Source organism: Hemiscyllium ocellatum, chromosome X (assembly GCF_020745735.1).
Source record: "Hemiscyllium ocellatum isolate sHemOce1 chromosome X, sHemOce1.pat.X.cur, whole genome shotgun sequence".
Taxonomy (NCBI): Eukaryota; Metazoa; Chordata; class Chondrichthyes; order Orectolobiformes; family Hemiscylliidae; genus Hemiscyllium; species Hemiscyllium ocellatum.
Window position 1 is genome coordinate 23,045,338 of NC_083453.1, and position 22,399 is coordinate 23,067,736.

Genomic DNA, 22,399 nt, shown 5'->3' on the forward strand with positions numbered 1-22,399 from the left:
TTGAACTCAACTACAGCCAATAGACTCACTTTAGGCCTAGTATTAATTTGTCAAACGTTTATCTTAATATCTAATTAATGACTTTATTTTTTATTCTATGTAGAGATATTAATTTAACACATTTGGCTAATTATTCTGATCTATTTATATGTACTCGTTTATCTTTTAAGCTTAAAAGGTGTACAACAAATGAATTACTTAACTGAGTTAGTTGTTCTGTTGTTCCTTCCTGGGCTTGTTGTCGATGTCACTTTTTGACATTTTCTTCACCTCTGTCTTGGTGCTGTTGTTTGGCTCATGCATTGCGTATAACAGTGTTGCCTTTTCTGATGTGCTTTACTGCAATGCCATTGCTGCTGAGCTCTTGCAAGGTTCTTAAATGCACTGTTTATCCCAATGTACTTTGCAACACAACTGTGGTTGCCTAGCATGTGCATAGCTTTAAGCTGAAAACGTGCTGCCCATTCTGATGCACCTTATTGCTTTGCCAATGCTGCTTGATTCCTGCAAAGCTTTTAAATGCACCATTCATCCCAACCACAGCTGTGGTTGCCTGGAATGTGTGCTGCATTACGTTTAAAATGCGCTGTGCATTCTGATGCACTTTGCTGCACGGCCTGTTCAATTGCCTTTTGCCCGTGTTTTGGTTTGCTTTGCTGCATTTTGCGGCATTTAATGGCACTGCCTTTTTATTGCGCTGCCACTTCTGCCTGGGTCTTGCATTGCTTTTAGATGCACCACCTACTTTTGATATGTACTTCTAAAGTGTTTCAGGCATCAGATTCTTGTGCTGCTTTTAAATGTTGCACATAAGGCCATTGACGCACAAATTGTTCTCCATCCTGTGACGTTTCGATTCAAGAATAGAATTAGGAAGTATACCATAGAAACAGTAGGGATAAAAGAACCTCAAGGGCCAAGACAGGCAAGAAATTTATTGAATGGGTTAAGTGCAGTACCTGGGTTGAGATGGGTGGAAGGCTAGAGAAATTTGGAATTTGTAGAATATTACAATAGGATGGTTGGGGGGGGGCGGGGGGGAAACAGACACATTTTGCAGAGGTGGAGTGAACTGCAGAAGGACTTGCAGCAAGCAGGACAACGTAGCTGTTAAAAAGGAAATGAGAAGTGGTCGAAATGGCTTTGGTAAAGATAGAAACCTCTAGATGACTACGTTTGAGCAGATGGCTAAGTAAGAGTTTGCGCAAGGGGACAGGGATGAACTGTTCATGTAGAATACTACACAATATTTTCAGAAGGCCAACACATTCCCTTCTCTTATCATAAAAAAAAAAGTGACAGCAGATTTCTATCATATCTGAAGTAAGATATTCAAAACTTTTAAAAAATCAATACCCATGAAAATAGCAGACAACTACTTATTTTTAACAAAAACAATACATTAACCATCACCATAGCTAGTTTGCTTGCCATGTCTCTAACATTTATTTGCTCGTGCAAAATTATTTTACTCCTTCCCTCTATCTTACCTGCTTAAGGTTTCAGAATAGAAGAACAGCAGCAGCCCAAAAGTGAAGATAAGGATCAGCTGTGGATCAAAACCTGGAAAGGATAGGACGGAGATGAGAAGGATGCACAATGAAGTTGTTCAACAAATATGCAGACTTAAAATTCACCCAGAAAGGATTTTTCTTTTTAAAAAGAGCCCCACTTCTTTCTGAATTGTTCAAATAATTTAGAACCGACTGTTGTTTTATCCCCCCAAAAACATTTACGCAGGACCAAGTTCAGATGAAGCAGTTTCCATAATCCACAGTCAAATAGCCTGTAGATAAACATATGTGAAGCACAATCATTTGGATTAGGTTGTGGAGAGGGCTGAAGTGTGTCGGCATCGACCTCAGTGCAATTCAACATATAAAAATGAAATATTCTGCATCTAACATACACCACAGACTGACTGAATCTCAGAGAGACAGTTGTCCAGAGAAGAATAAAAAAGGAATATTTTATATTCAAGAATATACATATACTTTGTAATTTGCTTGTTAATCTGCTTCTTTGTATTATTTTACTTGTAAAATATAATTCTGGAACCATTTAGCCTGTGTTAGAAGGATTCCAGTAGGGTGATATTTCCCTGTTTTTCAGAAAATCAGTGATATGGTGGACATATCTCACACTCTCCAGGAAGCATTTCACCAAAATCAAGAGAGTATTTTGATTTGGCCTGTTTTTAAACCGTTGCTTGGTTTACAAAGCTTCAGATTCAATTTGTAGGAAACTGCCTGTGGATAGAAACAATTGGCAAGACATTTATACAAAAAAAAAGTCCTCAACAGCAACAATCAACATTATGAAAGACGTTCAATAAGAGAGAAGATGGCAGCATAGATATAAAGTAAGGAAGTGAATTTCTGCTGCAACCACAATTGCGAAATGCAAGGAATTATGACAGATCAAATTGATTAAAAAAAAACTCACGTCTTGTCAACAGAACGTCAAACCAAGCCTCAGTGTTGCTCGGTTCCACTTTAAAGCAGGATTTGTTGCTGAAAAGATCAACGTTAATGTAAGTTTCATTCACTTTCTCCTTTAACATGGATGCTGTCGACTCGATAATCCAACTCCACACCCCTGCAATTTCTAGCTCCTTTTCATCATCTACTTGCTTCACTTTAAATTTCTCAGAGCTGTTCACTCGGATCTAAGGAAATAAATAATGGAAGAACCATGATAGCATGATGAACATTTCTAAGAGGTCCATTATTTATAAGTGTTCCAATACCAATAAAAGACAACAACACTGTTACAGTTTGTACTGAGTCAGATTTTACACAAAACACTTGAAGATATGTGTTTTCTTAAGTTTATATGAGTGGTGAGGGCAGAGTGGTAGATGTGATCTATATGGAATTCAGTAGGGCGTTCGACAGGGTTCCTCATGGGAGACCGTTAGCAAGGTTAGATCTCATGGAATACAGGGAGAATTAGTCAGTTGGATACAGAACTGGCTCAAAGGTAGAAGACAGAGGGTGGTGGTGGAGGGTTGCTTTTCAGACTGGAGGCCTGTGGCCAGTGGTGTGCCATAAGGATTGGGGCTGGGTCCATTACTTTTCACTTTTTATAATAAATGATTTTGATGTGAACATAGGAGATATAGTTAGTAAGTTTGCAGATGACACCAAAATTGGAGTTGTAGTGGACAGCAAAGAACGTTACCTCAGATTACAATGGAATTCTGATCAGATGGGCCAATGTGCTGAGGAGTGACAGATGGAGTTTAAATTAGATAAATGAGAGATGCTGAGCTTTGGAAAAGCAAACCAGAACAGGACTGATACACTTAATGGTAAGGTCCTGGGGAGTGTTGCTGAACAAAGAGACCTTGGAGTGCAGGTTTAGAGTTCCTTTAAAGTAGAGTCGCAGGTAGATAGGATAGTGGAGGAGACATTTGGTATGCTTTCCTTTATTAGTCAGAGCATTGAGTAATGGAGTTGGGAGGTTATGTTGTGACTGTACAGGGCATTGGTTAGGTTGGAATATTGCATGCATTTCTGGTCTCCCTCCTATCAGAAGGATGTTGCGAAACTTGAGAGGGTTCAGAAAAGATTTATAAGGATGTTGCCAGGGTTGGTGGATTTGAGCTATAGGCAGAGGCTGAATAAGCTGTTTTCCCTGGAGTGTCGAAGGTTGAGGGGTGACCTTATAGAGATTTATACGGTCATGAGGGTATGGATAGGGTAAATAAACAAGGTCTTTTCCCTAGGTTGGGGGAGTGCAGAACTAGAGGGCATAGGTTTAGGGTGAGAGGGGAATGATATAAATGGGACCTTTTCACGCAAAGAGTGGTGCATGTATGGAATGAGTTGCCAGAGGAAGTGGTAGAGGCTGATACAATTACAGCATTTAAAGGCATCTGAATGGGGAAATGAATAGGAAGGGCTTTAGAGGGATATGGACCAACTGCTGGCAAACAGGACTAGATTGGGTTAGGATATCTGGTCGGCATGGACGAGTTAGACCAAAGGGTCTGTTTCAGTGCTGTATATCTCTATGCCTCTATATGCACGCCATTGTTCAGCATTTCTAAATGTTTGAATCATTTCACTCAGACAACTGTGTGGAAAGTTACAGTTAACCATGTAACTGCTGAACGAAAGTCACAATGCCCTTCAAAAATACAATTGCTCTGCTATAACACACATTTTGTGACCGCGAATTCGCTGTAACACGATTGATGAATTGGGCATACTTTCTAAAGCGTGAACTTCTAAAACGTTCACTGTAACGTGATTACATCGCCAACACTTTAAGTGCTGTTTCTAAAGCATGATTTTTATAATCACATGGGGTTGCACGAGAATGCAACCACTGTGCTACAGAAGAAGTGACTGTGGGAAAACCTGATTGAAAAAGGCAGAAAAATAAAATAGGTTGAACATTAAATAGATGCTTGGAAAAGAATGTGGATTATACAGAGCCAGGAACCATACACAGATCATAAATGTGTACAAGCAATAAATATGCATTCACAAGTTCTTCTTCCGGCACAACCACAACTTCTCCCATCTCGCTCTCGCACAATCTCAAGTTCTCAGGGCCTGCAAAATCTCATGTCACTTCTTCTAACCCATCTTCGTCTCACCAAAGCTGCTCGCCACTCCTTCCATGCTGGTGCAGTGGGATAATCAAATTAATCTGATCCAATCTACTCACCCAACCCCAAAGCCCAAGTCCACATTAGCTGACAGTGTCAGAATGTAAAAGCTAAATAATATTCATCATTTTAACAGATCAAATTAATTAGTTGGAGTTCTTTTCAATGACAAGGGTAAATATTCAGCCTGCCTAAGCTCCAGAAACAAAATAAAACAATATTAAAAAGGAGTATTCATTTGTGACAATTCAACTGGTTTGTGTTATTATCAGACACATGCTTCCACAAACAATCACCAGTCTCACACTGCACAGTCTACTTCCCTGTTTCGGCCACTCAAATTCCTCAGACTCTGATCTCGCTCAGCTTCAACAATCTGCTCTACTCACTTTCAGACAGACACAATTCTTCTACACCAAGCCAGCATCAGCATGGACATCAGGAGGATTAGATTTGGGTTTTCATGGCTGTATATAATAGACCTGGCCAGATGGATATGATTTGATTATCCTTCCCCTCCATCAAACATTGCCGTAAACAACAGATTTATCTTACACATCATATTGTACCATGTTAACTATCCTCCACTTTGCATGATGCACAGGAAATAATCCCTGAACTTAAGAAACTGTTGTAGCTTTGGTCATGGAATCAGAAACTTTCAAGACTGGCCTCTGCAGTAACTCATTACTGATACAGTGGTGTCAATATGTACTTTACAATCTGAGTGACTGTCAGCCAATTCCAAAAGCAGCCCAAAGTGGAGTCTCAGTGGTGCAGTAATCCATTTGTAATTGCTGCCAATATCAAAGCTGGCTTGGGCTCCCCTATGCTTGAAGTAGGTATTAGAATTGTAAAGCAAGCAAAATTATTTTCATAAGCTCAATTGATTTGATTTATTGTAGTCATATGTACCTACGTACAGTGAAAAGCTTTGTTTGCAAGCAGTGCAGGCAGATCGTAGTAAGCAAGGACATACAGACCATAGGGTGCTTAGACAGAGTGAGGCGTACAGGTTACACTGCACAGGTGCATGAAACAAGGTCAACATTAACAAGATCAACATTATTTGAAGTTAGAGAGTCCACTCATCAGTCTAATAACAGCAGGGAAGGAGCTGTTCCTGGAAACTGTCATCCATAGATACAAGCTTCTGTATCTTCTGCCTGATGGAAAAGGTTGTAGGAGAGCATTACCAGAGTGGGAAGGGTCTTTGATGATGTTGGCAGTGAGAAGTGCAAATGGAGTGCATGGATGGAACATTGACCTCTGTGATGGACTGGGCTGTGCACACAACCTTCTGTAGTTTTTACAGTCCCAAGCAGAGAAGTTGCCATACCAGGCCATTATGCACCCAGATAGTATGCTTTTGATGGTGCATCTGTCAAAATTGGAGAGGGTCCCTATGGACATAACAAATTTCTTAAGCTTTCTGAGGAAGAGGTGGCGTTGTTGTGCCCTCTTGAGTGTTGCATCAACATGGCAAGTCCAGGGCAGATTGTCGGTTATTGTCACTCCTAGGAATCTGACCCTCTCAACCTCCACTCTATTGATGTAGATAGGGGTGTGTTCCCCATCTTTCTTTCTGAAATCAATGATCAGTTCTTTTGTTTTGCCGACATTGAGAGAGAGGTTGTCGTCATTGCACCACAACACCAAACCCTCTATCTTCTTTCTGTTTTCTGACTCATCGTTGCTTGATATTCATCCTACCACAGTGTTGTAGTTAGCAAACTTGTAGATAGCGTTCATTCAGAATTTGGCTACACAGTCGTGGGCATACAGCGTGTACAGTAGGAGGCTGAGAACACATCGTTGGGGTGGGGGCAGTTTTAAGGGATATCATGGAGGAGGTGCCGTTGTCTATCTTCACTGATTGTGCTGTGTGGGTCAAAAAGCGGAAGATCCAGTTGCAGAGGGCGGGGTCAAGACTTAGGTCCCAGACTTTTGAGATCAGTCTGGAGGGGATTATGGTGTTGAAGGCAGAGTTGTAATCAATGAGTAAGAGTCTGATGTAGGTGTCCTTGTTGTCCAGATGTTCCAGGGATGAGTGTAGGGCTAGGAACATGGTGTCTGCTGTGGGCCTGTTATGTCAGAAGGTAAATTGCAGGGTTTTGCGGCAGGCTGGGAGGCTCTAGTTGCCGTGTGCCATGACCAGCCTCATGAAGCGCCTCACGATGATGGGATGTCAGAGCCACTGAATGGTAGTCATTAAGGCACATTGCATGTGGGGTTTTTTTGATACTGGGATGATGGTGGTCTTCTTGAAGCAGATCAAAATCATTTTCTCTACAGGAAGTTAGACAGACAGCCTACTGAAGAATTTTTTTTGAAAAATCAGAAACAAAACCAGAAATTGTTGGCGAAACTCAGCAGGTCTAGAGCATCCATGAGAAGAAAACAAACAAAGTTTCAAGTGTGGTAACTTCATCAGAACTTAGTTTCACCAGCAATTTCTGTTTTTGTTTCAGATCTCCAGCATTTGCAGTTCCTTGTTTCATTTAATTAAAAAATCAGGTTCAGATCCTTGCTTAGAACCGTCCCACTTCAGTATCAGCAAACTAATGGGATGTAACGATTCTTTTTATTGTCAGGATTGTTTTGGGTTTACAAGCCACCAATCTATGAATTATAGTATTCAGAGCACACTCAGTTAGAGAGTTGTTAGGTGACAACATTCAATTTTGCCCAGCAATTGCAATGGGGTTTAGTAACTTATTGAAAACCTTGCACTAAGGACAGTTTGGACATCACTGAAGGAATCAAAAAGTCACAGTTAGTTGGAAAACAAGCAGAGGCAGTAGCAGGCTCCATGTTCAGAATGCTCCAGTAAGCTGGATCGCCGAGAAGGCAGCTGAACCACACAGATTCCATTTCAGGGGGTTGGTAGTAGTTAAGAGCAGCTCGGTGGTTGCGTGCTGTTAGAACTCAGGAAGAGGTTCTTGGAATTAGCAGGGAGATTACGTATCGGAGTCAGGATACATATTGCTGGGGAGCTACTTCAGTGCAGCTATGATGGGTTGAAAAGCTCACAAACAGTGATTGGAGCTGGGAGAAAACCCAGGGGCATAAGTGACTTGGTGAAGCTAGAGAGCTGGAATTATGCTTGTGAATGAGTACTGAAGTGCAGTTTTGGAGTTTAGGGGAACACAGAACCCAAAGAAAGTGATCAATTAGAATGGGATACTTCAAGGCAATCCATGACAGAGTGAGTCTCAACAGAGTTTCAATACCAGGTTAGCAAAATTGAAGAATTATCATCCCTTCTGAAGTGGCTTTATTCTCTTAAGTCCTCTGGATCTCCTCTGTTGTCTACTTTAAAAAGGTAAAAGATTACTGGTTCCTAACCAGATCATTTGGAGGACTGGTCTGGAATCAGAACACAAAACATTTGAAATGCAGCATAAATTAAAGATGACAAATATTAGATAAATGGATTGTAATGGAGGAGTAAGTACAAAGAATCTACATTGTAATGTGTGGAGCATCATCTGCAAGCTAAGAATCCAATCCATATGAATCTGTGCGCAACATGGGCGGCACGGTGGCACAGTGGTTAGCACTGCTGCCTCACAGCGCCAGGGACCTGGGTTCAATTCCCACCTCAGGCGACTGACTGTGTGGAGTTTGCACGTTCTCCCCGTGTCTGCGTGGGTTTCCTCCGGGTGCTCCGGTTTCCTCCCACAGTCCAAAGATGTGCGGGTCAGGTGAATTGGCCATGCTAAATTGCCCATAGTGTTAGGTAAGGGGTATACGTAGGGGTAGGGGTATGGGTGGGTTGCGCTTCGGCGGGTCGGTGTGGACTGGTTGGGCCGAAGGGCCTGTTTCCACACTAAGTAATCTAATCTAATCATGACAGGAAATTCACAATCAGCAAAAAGCAATAGATTCATATGTTCCCATACACACTGCCTACCACTGGAGGTCACTACAGCACCAACATAACCAAAGAACTTGGAACAGTCCTGTTCAGCAGATCCACGTACGACGCTAGGTTATACAGTATGATCACGTAGCCACAAGTGTACAGAGGAACCTCGATTATCTGGCATTTGATTATCCGAATATCGGATTATCTGACAAGATCGCAGGGTCCTGATGTTCAGCTAAACTATGTTATCCGACATTCGACTAACTGAACGAAATACTGCCCGTCCATGTCCTTCGGATAATCGAGGTTCCTCTGTATACACAAACCTGGCCAATATTTAACTAGCAGCTAGAACAACGCAAACATTAGTGCACTAAAATTGAGAGTGACAAATGGGCAGTTATTAATATATTTAAGCAACTGTACACAAACCTGTTAAAAGTCTTGCATATGGTGTGGACTTGTAAAAAGCCATGATTAATTTACTAAGTTTCAGGGAGGTTGGGGCTCAAATTGCAGAGGTGATCTTCCAATCCTCCTTGGATACAGGAATAGTGTCAGATCATTGCAGGCTGACACAAAAGAGGAGATAAACAGACCTGGCAATAACATGCCAGTCAATTTAACATCAGTAAAAGTGGAAAATTAGCAACCACTTTAACAAATGCAGACTAATGAAGGAGAGTCAGCATTGATGTGTGAAGGACACATTTAATTAACTTGATGGAATTTTTTTGTTGTGGCAAGAGAAAGGATCAGAATCAAATGGTTGTTGTTTATTTGTACTTTCAAAAAGGTGCTTGTAAAAAAGTACAAGCTGGAGAGTGGCTGAAGACAAGGAGGCCTGAAATGATTTTGTGACAAAGAATCATGTAATTATGGGACTTTATTCATCTGCAGTGAAATCTAAATGCTTCTAGGCCATTTTAAATTATTAAAAATGATTAGACCTCAAGAGGTTTATAAAGTCATGAGGGGCACAGATAAGATAAATAGTCAAGGTGTTTTTTTCCCCAGGATAGGGGGATGCAAAACTAGAGAACAGAAGTTTAAAGGTGAGAGGAGAAAGATGTAAAAGGAACCAGAGGGGCAACTTTTTCCAGACAGAGGGCATGTACATATAGAACGAGCTGCCAGAGGTGGTGGTGGAGTTGAGTACAATTGGTTGAGCACATGAATAGGAAGGGATATAGACCAAATACTGGCAAATGGAAATAGGATGAAATGGGATGTCTAGTCAGCATGGACAAGTTGGACCGAAGGGTCTGTTTCCATGCTGTATAACTCTATGACTAAGTGGGTAGAAACATTAAATTTCCATTTGTTTACCTTGTATTACCATCAAATCCATCAACTGGTGCACTTGTATAAAATCACTAAAGTGGGCTCAGCATTTAATGCAGTTGGTTTTATTTTACCGACTGTATGAAATATTTTTAAAAATTTTAAAATCTTTTCAGCCTAGTTGTCATGTGAAGACAATGGCTTATCAATTAATAACGGGATTTTCATCAGTGACTTCCTGTCATCAGACGCAGAGTGAAACCGTGCATGCGGCCATACATTCTGTCACCAGTTTAACCACATTGCTAGACTGGAACATGCCACTTGTGGCACTCTTACTACTTGGCTGAGGCACCCTCAATGAAAGTGGGCATGCGGAATTGATTTTGATGCTAAAAGCTCTCTTCTCTAGCAAGACAAATAAAACCTGGAAGTAGTAGTGGAACCTCGTAGTACAAGAAATGCCCCATTCTGAAAGAGAATTAACCTTGTGCTGTTTGAAAAGCATTGAAAGATTATGAAAGGGTTTGATAGGGTCAACTTAGAGAAGATGTTTTCATCTGTTAGGGAGACCAGAACTAAGCAGTGAATATTAGTTAGTTATTTAGAATTCCTCACTGCTATAAGGTTTAGGCAAATAGCATTGATGCATTTAAGGAAAGTTAGATAATTATCTGAGGGTGCTTGTCCAGCACCGCACTTTTCGACTCTGACTTCCAGCATCTGCAGTCCTCACTTTCCCCCAATTATCTGAGGGAGAAAGATATAGAAGGTTACATTCAGAGTGTTTATGTTCATTGGTAGAATCAGAGATTTAATGGGGCACAGGGAGATACAAAAGGGTTTGGCTTGATACGCTAATGAGAAACAGTATCCATCACAGGAAGTGATAGTGACTTACTGTACAGCCTTGTTACAAGATGAAGCCACAATACGATGTTTCTGAAATAAAGAAAATTATTTTCCTTATACCTTTGATCTATCCCCTCCTGATCTCTGGTAACTCCCTACAACCCTGGGTTCTCTGTCTTCACTTCATCTCTTGCCTCCTGTTTACATAGAAACATAGAAGATAGGAGCAGGAGAAAGCCATTCAGCCTTTCGAATGTGCTCCATCAAACTCCAGTGAATATAGCCCTACTCAACTTAACCTGGCTTCATACTTCAGTCCTGCTGACCCAGGAATCATTTTGGTAAAAGTAATACATGATGAACATTAGGAACCTGGATAGTACCAGGAACCCGAGTGACCTTGGTGTGCATGTCCTTAAGGGAGCAGGACAGGTGGATAAAGTGGTAAAGAAAGACATATGGGATACTTGCCTTTATTAGCTAAGTCACAGGGTTTAAGAGCAGGGAGGCTATACTGGAATGATATGAAAAGTTGGTTCGGCCACAGCTTGTGTACTGTGTGCAGTTCTGGAATCTACATTACAGGAGACACATGATTGCACTGGAGACGGTGCAGAGGAGATTCACCAATATAGAGTCATAGAGATGTACAACACGGAAACAGACCCTTCGGTCCAACCCTTCCATGTCGACCAGATATCCCAACCCAATCTAGTCCCACCCGCCAGCACCCGCCCATATCCCTCCAAACCCTTCCTATTCATATACTCATCCAAATGCCTTTTAAATGTTGCAATTGCACCAGCCTCCACCAATTCGTCTGGCAGCTCATTCCATACACACACCACCCTCTGTGTGAAAAGGTTGCCCCTTAGGTTTCTTTTATATCTTTCCCCTCTCACCCTAAACCTATGCCCACTAGTCCTAGTTCTGGACTCCCCAACCCCAGGGAAAAGACTTTGCCTGTTTATCCTATCCATGCCCCTCATAATTTTGTAAACCTCTATAAGGTCACCTCTCAGCCTCCGAAGCTCCAGGGAAAACAGCCCCAGCCTGTTCAACCTCTTCCTACAGCTCAAATCCTCCAACCCTGGCAACATCCTTGTAAATCTTTTCTGAACCCTTTCAAGTTTCACAACATCTTTCTGTGATTGAGATGTATAAAATTATGAGGGGCATAGAAAGGGTAGATAGGTAGAAACTTATTCTCTTGGTGAAGGATCATTAAGCAGGGACATAGCTTAATTCTATGGGACAGGAGGTTTAGTGGGGAAAAAAATTCAGGCAGGAATGTGGGAATCTGGAATTCATTGCCTGCAAGAGTGGCAGAGGCAGAAACTCTCATAACATTAATGAAGTATTTAGATATGCATTTACAATGCCGAGGCATACAAGGCTAAGGATCAAGTGCCTTAAAAATAGAATTAGGATAGCTAGGTGGTTGTTTTTCACCAGTGAGAATGGGGAATTGAGTTGAATGTTCAGCCATGATCACAGTGAATGATGGAGCACGTTCAATGGGCTCAATATGCCAAAGGGCCCTTTTCTGTGCTGTCAATCTCGATGACTCCATGAAACGACTCCATTTTCCAAAAACTAACCTAAACTGCATCCAATGCAAATATATCCCTCCTTAAATAAGGAGGCTAAAATATAAATGTACTCCAGGTATGGTCTCACCAATACTTTGTACAGTTGTAACAAAACTTCCTTAATTTTATGTTCCATCCCCCTGGCAATAAAGATCAACATTCAATTTGATTTGTTAATTACTTGTGCTAACCTTTTGATTCATGTATAAGGACACACAGATCTCCCTAGACTGCAGCATTTTGTAGACTCTCCATTTAAATCATATTCTGCTTTTCTATTTTTCTCCAAAGTGGACAATCAGATTTTGCCACATTATAATTCATCTGCCAACTTTTTCCCATTCACTGAACCCACCTATAGCCCTTGGCAAACATTTTGCATCTTGCTCACTTTCTTTCTCAACTTACTTTCCTACCTTTATATTGTTGGAAAAATATGGCTACAATACAGTCTGTCCTTTCATCTCAGTCATAATGACAGATTGTCAATAACTGAGGTCCCACGATTGATCCCTTTGAAACCCAAATACTTATTGATCCTGAAAAATGAAATACTTATTCCAACTGTTTCCAGTTGGCTGATCCTCTATCCCTGTGAACATGCCCCAACATCACAAGCTCCCATTTTGTGAAGGAACCTTATATGTCGCACTGTGTCAAATAGTGTATTTGAACTTCCAACAGGCATATCTACTGGCTCTCTTATCCACTCTGCTTGTCAAACATGACTCCCCTTTCACAAAATGCTGAATTTGCTTGGTTATGATTTTTCTAAATATCCTATGATTTCCTTAGTTATGACTTGCAGCAATTTTCCAGTGATGCAGCCTAACTGGCCTAGAATTTCCTGCTTTCTGTCTGCTATCTAAGTGGTGGAAGACAGCAAGGCTGATCATCTAAATGGTGAGAGATTGCAGAGTGATCTGGATATCCTTGTGCATGAATCGCAATAGGTTAAGTATGCAGGTACAGTAATTACTCAAGAAAACTAATAGAATGTTACTGTTTATTGCGATGGGAATTTCACATAAAAGTAGGGAGGTTATGCTTCAGTTAGACAAAGCACTGCTGAGACCACATCTGCAGTACTGCTCACTTTACTTAAGGATGTAAATACATTGGAGGCAGTTCAGATAAAGTTTACCAGACTAATGTCTGGAATGAGAGGGATACCTTTGAAGGATGATTTGGAAAGGCTAAACTTACATATACTGAAGTTTAGAAGAGCAAAAGGCGACTGATTGAAACATACAAGATCCTGAGGAGTCTTCACAGGGTTGACATTCCTGCTTACAGGAGAATGTAGAGCTGGGTCACGCTTTAAAAATCAGGGAACTGAGAGTCTTTGGAATGCTCTTACTGAGGTGGTGGTGGGAACAGAGACCTTGATATTTTGTTTTTAAAAGAGATAGATAAATTCTTGTTAAGCAAGGGGCCAGAGGTTATCAGAGGTAGGCAAGGATGTGGATTTGAGGTTACAATCTTCCAGTTAATCTTACTGTTAATCTTACTGAATGATTCAACTTGAGAGGCTGAATGGCCTAGTTCTGCTCTTAATTCATATGTCTCCCTCCTTTCTTGAAAAGAGGTGTTACATTTAAGCTTTTCCAAGTCATTGGGACCATTACAGAACCTATAAAATTTCGATAAATTTATGTTTATTACATTAAAGATGCTATATAAATACATGTTTTGCTGTTGAGAAATTCAGGAAATTAAAACTAATTTTAGGGACAAATGAAAAATCTAATGTTATGAACTCATTGCTAACCACACAGTGCTTAGCAGTGGGTTTAAATCAACCTAGGATCTGACTCACTGGCTTTTAATGCCTTTAAACAATGGGGATGGTTGGCAGCAATGCATTAAAATGCCAGCCAAAGAATTACAGAATTATGCCAAGGTCTTGTCAGACACTAGAAACAACCATTATATCCTTTCTGCAGCTTTTGGTGCTGAGTAGATTACTTTCATTATGTTACACAATTCAAAACGGACAGGCAGCATCATGCTGTAAACTACTTGGAATGGTCTAGTAATCACAGTTATATTGAAATACAGACTCATAATCAACAGAGAGAAAAGGCAACAAAAAATAATCTGAAGAGCAAGAATACTGAGAAAATCCAAAGCACTGGAAGAAATAAAACAATCTCGGGAAGTGAAACTCTATAATCTTTGTTTTATTTCTCTAGTTCACTTCCTCTTATACCAGACCTGGTCTCTTCCCAAGGTAACACAAGAGACCTGGAACACATGAAACTTGATTTGGAGATGCCGGTGTTGGACTGGGGTGTACAAAGTTAAAAATCACACAACACCAGGTTATGGTCCAACAGGTTTAATTGGAAGCACTAGCTTTCAGAGCGCCGCTCCTTCGTCAGATGGTTCATCAGGAGAAACTTACAATCTCGTGCTACAACATAGTACACAACAGCTCCCCCCCACCCCGCCCCACATCTTTCAAGATCTTCTTTAAAGCAAAGGTAATAGATACAGCACATTTTCTCACCTCCTACCAGTTTCAAAGGTTGCTCTGCAGCTTGTCTGGCTCTTACCTGAATCCGGGTCCAAATCTCTCTCCATCCAGGTAACACAGCATTCTTAAAGCAAAGGTTCTTCTGTGTACTGAAACGATGGACTTTGTCTTCTACAATGTAGACAACTTGCCCGCTTTCTCCTGTTGACAAATGTTCCAACAACAAAAACAGAAATTACCAAACACTGATTAGCTAAACATCCTGATTCCTGTTTCTGTAAAACATCCCTGCTGTTTCTGGATGTTCAGCTGCCTAAACTATTGCACTGGAACACCCATGGCAGCCTCCAAACTATTCTTAGAATCATAGAGATCCTACAATGTGGAAGCAGGGCATTCATCCCATCGGGTCCACACTGACCCTCGAAGGACGTCCCACCCAGACCCACTCACTACCCCATCCCTGGAACCCTGTGTTTCCCATTGTTTCCACCTTGCCTGCACATCCCCGGACCCTACAGACAATTTAGCATGGCTAATCCACCTAAGCTACACATCTTTGGACTGTGGGGGCAAACTGAAGCACCTGGAGGAAACCCACACAGACATGGGGACAGCATGCAAACTCCATAGAGAGTTGCCGAAGGTGGAATCTAACCCAGGTCCCTTGCACAAAAGCAGCAGTGCTAACCACTGAGTTACCGTGCTGCTCTTAACGAGGTATTGGCAAGAGCAACAGCACAGATGCCGTAGAAAGGGATAGAAGTAATCGGAGGGAAAGGCTAGTACAATTCAAAGTGTTCCTCCTAATACCTTAATAACAAAGCATGTTATCACCTCAGTTGGCTGGACAGCTAGTTTGCGACGCAGAATGACACCAACAGTGTGGGTTTGATTCCCACTCTGACTGAGGTCATCATGAAGGGCCTACCTTCTTAAACTCACTCCTGATCTGAGGCATGGTGACCCTCAGGTTGAAACTACCAGTCACCTCCCCCTAAGGAGAGGGCAGTGCTAAAACCACTGTAGATAGCAGCCGGTTGCCCAACTCAAGAATCAATGCTAGCACAGATAGGGTGATGAACAAACAAAGAAGGGTTCCAAGGATACAGACATTTCACACTGAACTGCAGTATCTTGTTAACATATGATCAGTGAAAGCTCCTCATCCTAGGGTCTAACATCGCCTTTGAAGTCTACCATGTTATCTGAAAAAAGTGATCAGAAAAGAGAATGAAAGGTAACAAAATGTCCCAGGACTTCTCTTCCAAAGTTATCGCAGCAGTTTGAATACAAAGACATATTTTCTTTCTGGCTGAAGCTCACATCCTCGCTACACCGATGCTTTTCTGAACTAAAGTCCTGGAATGACCACTATTCACAATCTTCCCCCCACTGTGTGAAAATACATTACAAGTTTCCCAAATAAGCAGTCACATATTAACAAACAAGTCTCCTAAAAATTCCCAACAAAGAACATGGTGTGTGGAGAGGCTCGGGGGAGAAAGGGAAGAATGGTCAGAGTCAACTTGAAAGAAGTATAACGAAAAACAGGAAATTCTAAATAGCTGCTTTCATGATTGAAAGATCATAAACAGTGGTACTCCCCCAAGGGTCCATGCTCGGGTAGTTTTTGTTTTATATACAAAATTTATTAGGATATTGAAATACAGGATAAAGTTTCACGGTTTGCAGATGATACCAAACTTGGAACTGTGGCAGGCACACAGAGACTCATTCCCACACCTTTGAAGGTGGTAGAGCATAGGAATGTATTTCATAAAACATAAGATATTGGGCTTCATAAATAGAGGTATTAAATATAAAAGCAGGGAAGTTACACAGAAACCTTAGAAAGCATTGCCCAGGCTACAACAGGTGTATTCCAACCAGTTCTAGTTCTAGTCACAACACTTAGGAAGGATGTGTGGATCTCAAAGTCATAGAGATGTACAGCATGAAAACACACCCTTCGGACCATACGTCCATGCCGACCAGATATCCCAACCCAATCTAGTCCCACCTGCCAGCACATGGTCCATATCCCTCTAAACCCTTCCTATTCATATACCCATCTCAATGCCTCTTAAATGTTGCAATTGTACCAGCCTCCACAACTCCCTCTGGCAGCTCATTCCATGCATGTACCACTCTCTGTGTGAAAAAGTTGCCCCTTAGGTCTCTTTTAGATCTTTCCCCTCTCACCCTAAAACTATGCACTCTAGTTCTGGACTCCCCGACCCCAGGGAAAAGACTTTGCCTATTCACCCTATCCATGCCCCTCATAATTTTGTAAACCTCTATAAGGTCACCCCTCAGCCTCCAATGCTTCAGGGAAAACAGCCCCAGCCTGTTCAGCCTCTCCCTATAGCTCAAATCCTCCAACCCTGGCAACATCCATGTAAATCTTTTCTGAACTCTTTCAAGTTTCTCAACATCTTTCCAATAGGAAGGAGACCAGAATTGGACGCAATATTCCAACAGTGGTCTAACCAATGTCCCGTACAGCCGCAGCATGACATCACTAGAGAAGGAGCGAGATTTGACCTTCTGTTGGGAAATAGGGCAAAGTGACTTGAGGTATCAGTGGGGGAGCACTTTTGGGCCAAGTGATCATAAGTTTCAAAATAGTTTGGAAAAGAATAGAACTGATCAAAAAAATAAAGTTTAAATTGGAGTAAGGCTGATTTTGACAGTATTAGGCTGGAACTTGCAAAGGTTTGTGGGGGAGGCTATTCGCCCCCACAAAGGGACAGTTGGGAAGTGACCTTTTTAAAAATGAGAAAACGAGAGTTCAGAGGCAGTACGCTTCTGTTAGTGTGAAGGCCAAGACTGGTAGATGTAGGTGGGACGATACTATGGCTTTAAGAGGTATATTTTGTCTTTTTTAAAATATGAACAGAGTTGAGGCAGAGGTAATGAGCAGTCTGCTCAAAGCCAATAAAGTAAGCAGCTTGTGAGGCCTTGGAACAAGCAGCCTAAATGAGGGTGGTCAAGCTCCCAAAGAACCGGGACGTTTCGTTTTAGGTTTCTGCAGTTGCTGGGGTCTTGAGGCTGGATGTGCAAACTCTTATTCCTCTCTCTGTTACAACTTAAAAACTGGGGTTCTCTTCCAGCTGCTAAAATTGCATGTGAGATGATCTATTTCACTGACTTTGCCAAGGGGGTGATTTTGGGATGTTACTAAAATGGAACAATTAATGAGTAGTTTATCATTTTATTAAGTAATTTGATAGAGTTACAGTGTTCTGTTCGCCGAGCTGGGAATTTGTGTTGCAGACATTTCGTCCCCTGTCTAGGTGACATCCTCAGTGCTTGGGAGCCTCCTGTGAAGCGCTTCTGTGATCTTTCCTCCGGCATTTGTAGTGGTTTGAATCTGCCACTTCCGGTTGTCAGTTCCAGCTGTCCGCTACAGTGGTCGGTATGTTGGGTCCAGGTCGATGTGCTTATCGATTGAATCTGTGGATGAGTGCCATGCCTCTAGGAATTCCCTGGCTGTTCTCTGTTTGGCTTGCCCTATAATAGTAGTGTTGTCCCAGTCGAATTCATGTTGCTTGTCATCTGCGTGTGTGGCTACGAAGGATAGCTGGTCGTGTCGTTTCGTGGCTAGTTGGTGTTCATGGATGCGGATCGTTAGCTGTCTTCTTATTTGTCCTATGTAGTGTTTTGTGCAGAACATAATCATACTACCAGCAGACAAAGGCAGAATGATGGTCATCCTGGACAAAGCAGACTACATCCAAAAAGCACAACAACTACTTGCAGATACCAACACCTACTAAAAAAGGGAGTGTGACCCCACCCCACAGCTCACCAATAGGATAAACATCACACTGAGGAACCTACAAAAAAAACGGACAGATAATCAGGTTTGACCTACAAAGAATGAAACCGGAAAGCAACAACACCCCCAGATTCTATGGATTACCTAAAGTGCACAAATCAGACATCCCACTCAGACCCATAGTATCACTACCAGAGACACCATCACACAAACTGGCTAAAGAACTACAGCAGAAACTGAAACATCTGATCAGCGGATCCAGACACTCTATACAGTCAACACAGGAATTCTTGGACATCATCAGAAATATACACATAGACAAGGAAGAAACTATGATCTCATTCGATGTAACGGCACTGTTCACCTATATCGACAAAACCCTAGCCAGAGAAACAATAGCCAACCTGCTGGACATACAGAACAGACAACAGGACATTGAACCTATCAACAAAGTCAGCATACTCAAACTACTGGACCTGTGCCTCACAACACACTTCACATTCAACAACCAAATATATGAACAAATCAACGGCACACCCATGGGCTCACCCATCTCTGGACTCACAGCAGATGCGGTAATGCAAAGATTAGAACAAACAGTCTTACTGCAAATTCAACCCAAACTCTGGGTCAAATACGTGGATGACACCTTTGTAATCATTAAAAACACAGAAATAGAGAACACACACTGGATCATCAACGCCACACTCACAGGAATCCGATTAACTAGAGAGGAAGAAAAGGACAACCAACTCCCATTCCTAGACGTGATGGTACAGAGAACACCGAACGGAGAATTCACCACAAAGGTATACAGAAAAGCCACACACACAGACCAAGTCCTAAACGAGCACCCGAGCTACAAATGTTCTCACAAACTTTGATAGAGTTACAGTTAAGCCAACTTTTAAAAAAAATTATCTGTATTTTAACTGTAGTATATGAATTAAGTGTGTTTTGCTTCGAGCCTGACAATTTGACCAATCAAATTCCATCTGGAACAGAACGCCTGGCACTTGCCTTTAAGATAAGTTCAGGTCTAGGCTATCACCGTGACATCTTTTGAGGGGGGCTTGGTCTGGTCCATAACAGGGAATGCTGAATGACTTAGAGAAATTTAGGCTCTGGTCAAGAAAAAAGGAGGCAGCATATATTAGTTTCAGACAGCTGGGATTGAGTGAATCCCTAGAGGGGACAAGGGCAGTAGAAAGAGAAAGCTGGAGGGAAAAAAGGGGACGTGAGATAGCTTTGGCAAATAGAGTTAAGGAGAATCCAAAGAGATTCTATAAGTACATTAAGGGCAGATGAGTAAAAAGGTAGAGAATAGGGCCCCTTAAAGATCAATAAGGCCATCTATGTGTGTAACCATAAGAGGTGGGCTAGATACTAAATGAGTATTTCATGTCAGTATTTACTGTGGAGAAGGACATGGAAGCGAGGGTACTTGGGGAAATAAATAGTGATGTCTTGAAAACATTTCATATTACAGAAGAGGATGTACTGGAGTTCTTAAAACATATAAAGGTAGATAAATTCCTGGGACCTGATCAGGTGTTTCCCAGATGTTTGAGAGAAGCTGGGGAAGAGATTACTGTGCCCCTTGCTGAGGTATTTGTATCATCTACAGACACTGGGTGAGGTTCTAGAAACTGACGGTGTAGCTAACATGGTGCCATTATTTAAGAAATTCTGTGAGGAAAATCCAGGGACTATAGACCGGTGAGCATGACATCAGTGAGAGGGAAGTTGTTGGAGAGGATTCTGACGGACAAGATTTAGTTGCATTTGGAAAGGCAATTACTGATTAGGGATAGTCAACATGGTTGTGTTTGTGGGAAATCGTGTCTCTTTAATTTGACTGAGTTTTTTGAAGTGACAAGATTGACAAAGGCAGAGTGGTAGACACATTGTCCATATGGATTTCAGCAAAGCATTTGACAAGGTTTCACATGGCAGACTGGTTAGTAAGGTTAGATCACATGGGATCTAGGGGGGAGATGTTAAGGGGTTAATTTGCTCTGCTGCCCTGTAAGAAATGGGATGCCCCGCGGTAGGGTGGCATGTCTCTCTGTCTTGCAGGAACAATGTGAAAAATTTACATTGCCATCTCCTATTATTCAGAGTAAACTTACATTATTGTCCCCTATTCAGAATCAATAAGAACATTGCAGTTGCATCAAGTGTGTAAGAATCTCAAGAAAAAGAACTTAACATTTGGTGGTAGCGGTGGGACTCCAACATATACAGAGTTTCTAAGTGGACTGAATAAGCGATTGTCTGAGTGCCGGTTATGTGAGACGGATGGGCCCACAAGGTAAGATTTACTTTGATCTCTCTCCTTAACCTACCACTCAATTAACCCCTTGTCCCTTGGGACTCTGTAGTAACGGAATATCTGAGGTAATGTACACACTTGCACACTAATGAGTTTGCTTTCAGAACCATACATTTCTGGAAAGGGATGTTAGAGTCTCCCTGGAATTTGGAGGTCAGAGTCCCCTAATAGTGAGGTTTGAGGCTCCGGAGTGTAGTGCATAAGATAAAAACAATTAACTACTGTGTCTGTCTCAACCACTCTGCCTTAGACCAGTTGTTAAGAGGGGAAATCCCCCACGCAAAAGTTTATGGATTGTATAAAATGGATAGGGTGAATAGCTAATATATTTTTCTGAGGGTGTGGGAGTCCAAAACTAGAGGGCATGGGTTTAAGGTGGGAGGGGAAAGATTTAAAAAGAACCTGAGGGGTAACTTTTTCAGGCAGAGGATGGTGCGTGTATTGAATGAGCTGCCAGAAGTGGTGGTGTTGATGGCGACAATTACAACATTTGAAAGGCATCGGGATGGGTATGGGAATAGGAAGGGTTGAGGGAGATATGGGCCAAATGCTGGCAAATGGGACTATGTCAGATTGGGATATCTGGTTGGCCTACACAAATTGGACCGAAGGATCTGTTTCAGTGCTATATAACACTGTATTCACTTTGTTCTAACAGAAAGGAATAGAATCAAGAAAGACTGCTGCTGCAAAAATGGACGACTGTATTAATCAATAACAACAATGCAGCAGAACGTTTGAGGACAAGAAGTCATGAGTGTGCTCACACAGGACATAGGAAACTTGGATCAAATATTGCTCATAACTTGATTGAGTGACAATGGAGGACCAGTGCTATCATTCCAAGTTGGGTTGGTGGGGCATGTGCAGGGGTGGTGCCTGCCACTCTCGTGCTTCTAGGGATAGAGAATGCAGGTTTGAAAGGTGCTTCCAAAAGGAGCCTCAGTGAGTTGCTGCAGGACACCTTTAAATGATACATGCTGCAGCCACTTTGTGCAGCAATGAAGGGGAGTGAATATAGAAGGTGGTAGATGGGGGTGCCAATTAATTTGTTCCATGTTGAACTTAGAGTGCTGTTGCAGCAGCATTCATCCAGGCACGTTGAGAATATTCCATTACATCTGACATGTGTCTCACAGGCTCGAGTTAGGAGAATTCCCAGCCCCTGATCTGATCTCATCACCACAGTATTTATAGGTCTGGTCCAGTTCAGTTTCTAGTTAATAGTCATCCACAGAATGTTGACAGTGCAGCATTTATCAACAGTAATGCCATCAAATGTCAAAATAAGATGGTTAGATTCTCTGTTGCTGGAGCTGATCATTGTTTGGCGCTTAATATTTTTTTGCCTGGACGATTTTCGGATCTTGCTGCCTATGGACACAACTACTTCAGCATCTGAAGACTTACTCATCATGCTAAAATTGTAAACAAAAGCAAACATCACTACTTCTGACTGCACATTGGTGGGGGGGGGGGGGGGGGGCTGTAGCTGAAGATGGTGAGGCTTAGGATACTACCTAAAGGAACTTCTACAGCAACATCATGGAAATGAGATGACTGACCTCCAATAACACTGGG

The 22,399-nt window shown here is 41.8% G+C and overlaps 1 protein-coding gene across 1 annotated transcript in view; it reads right to left on the minus strand.

Moving 5' to 3' along the window:
• nemp1 (nuclear envelope integral membrane protein 1) overlaps positions 1–22,399 on the minus strand; it is a 38,926-nt gene that overhangs the window by 10,491 nt on the left and 6,036 nt on the right. Inside the window, exons 2-4 of the mRNA XM_060821054.1 lie at positions 14,779–14,900; positions 2,446–2,668; positions 1,491–1,563 (exon numbers count right to left, since the gene is read on the minus strand). Coding sequence (XP_060677037.1) covers positions 1,491–1,563; positions 2,446–2,668; positions 14,779–14,900 — 418 coding nt within the window. The remainder of the gene's footprint in view (positions 1–1,490; positions 1,564–2,445; positions 2,669–14,778; positions 14,901–22,399) is intronic.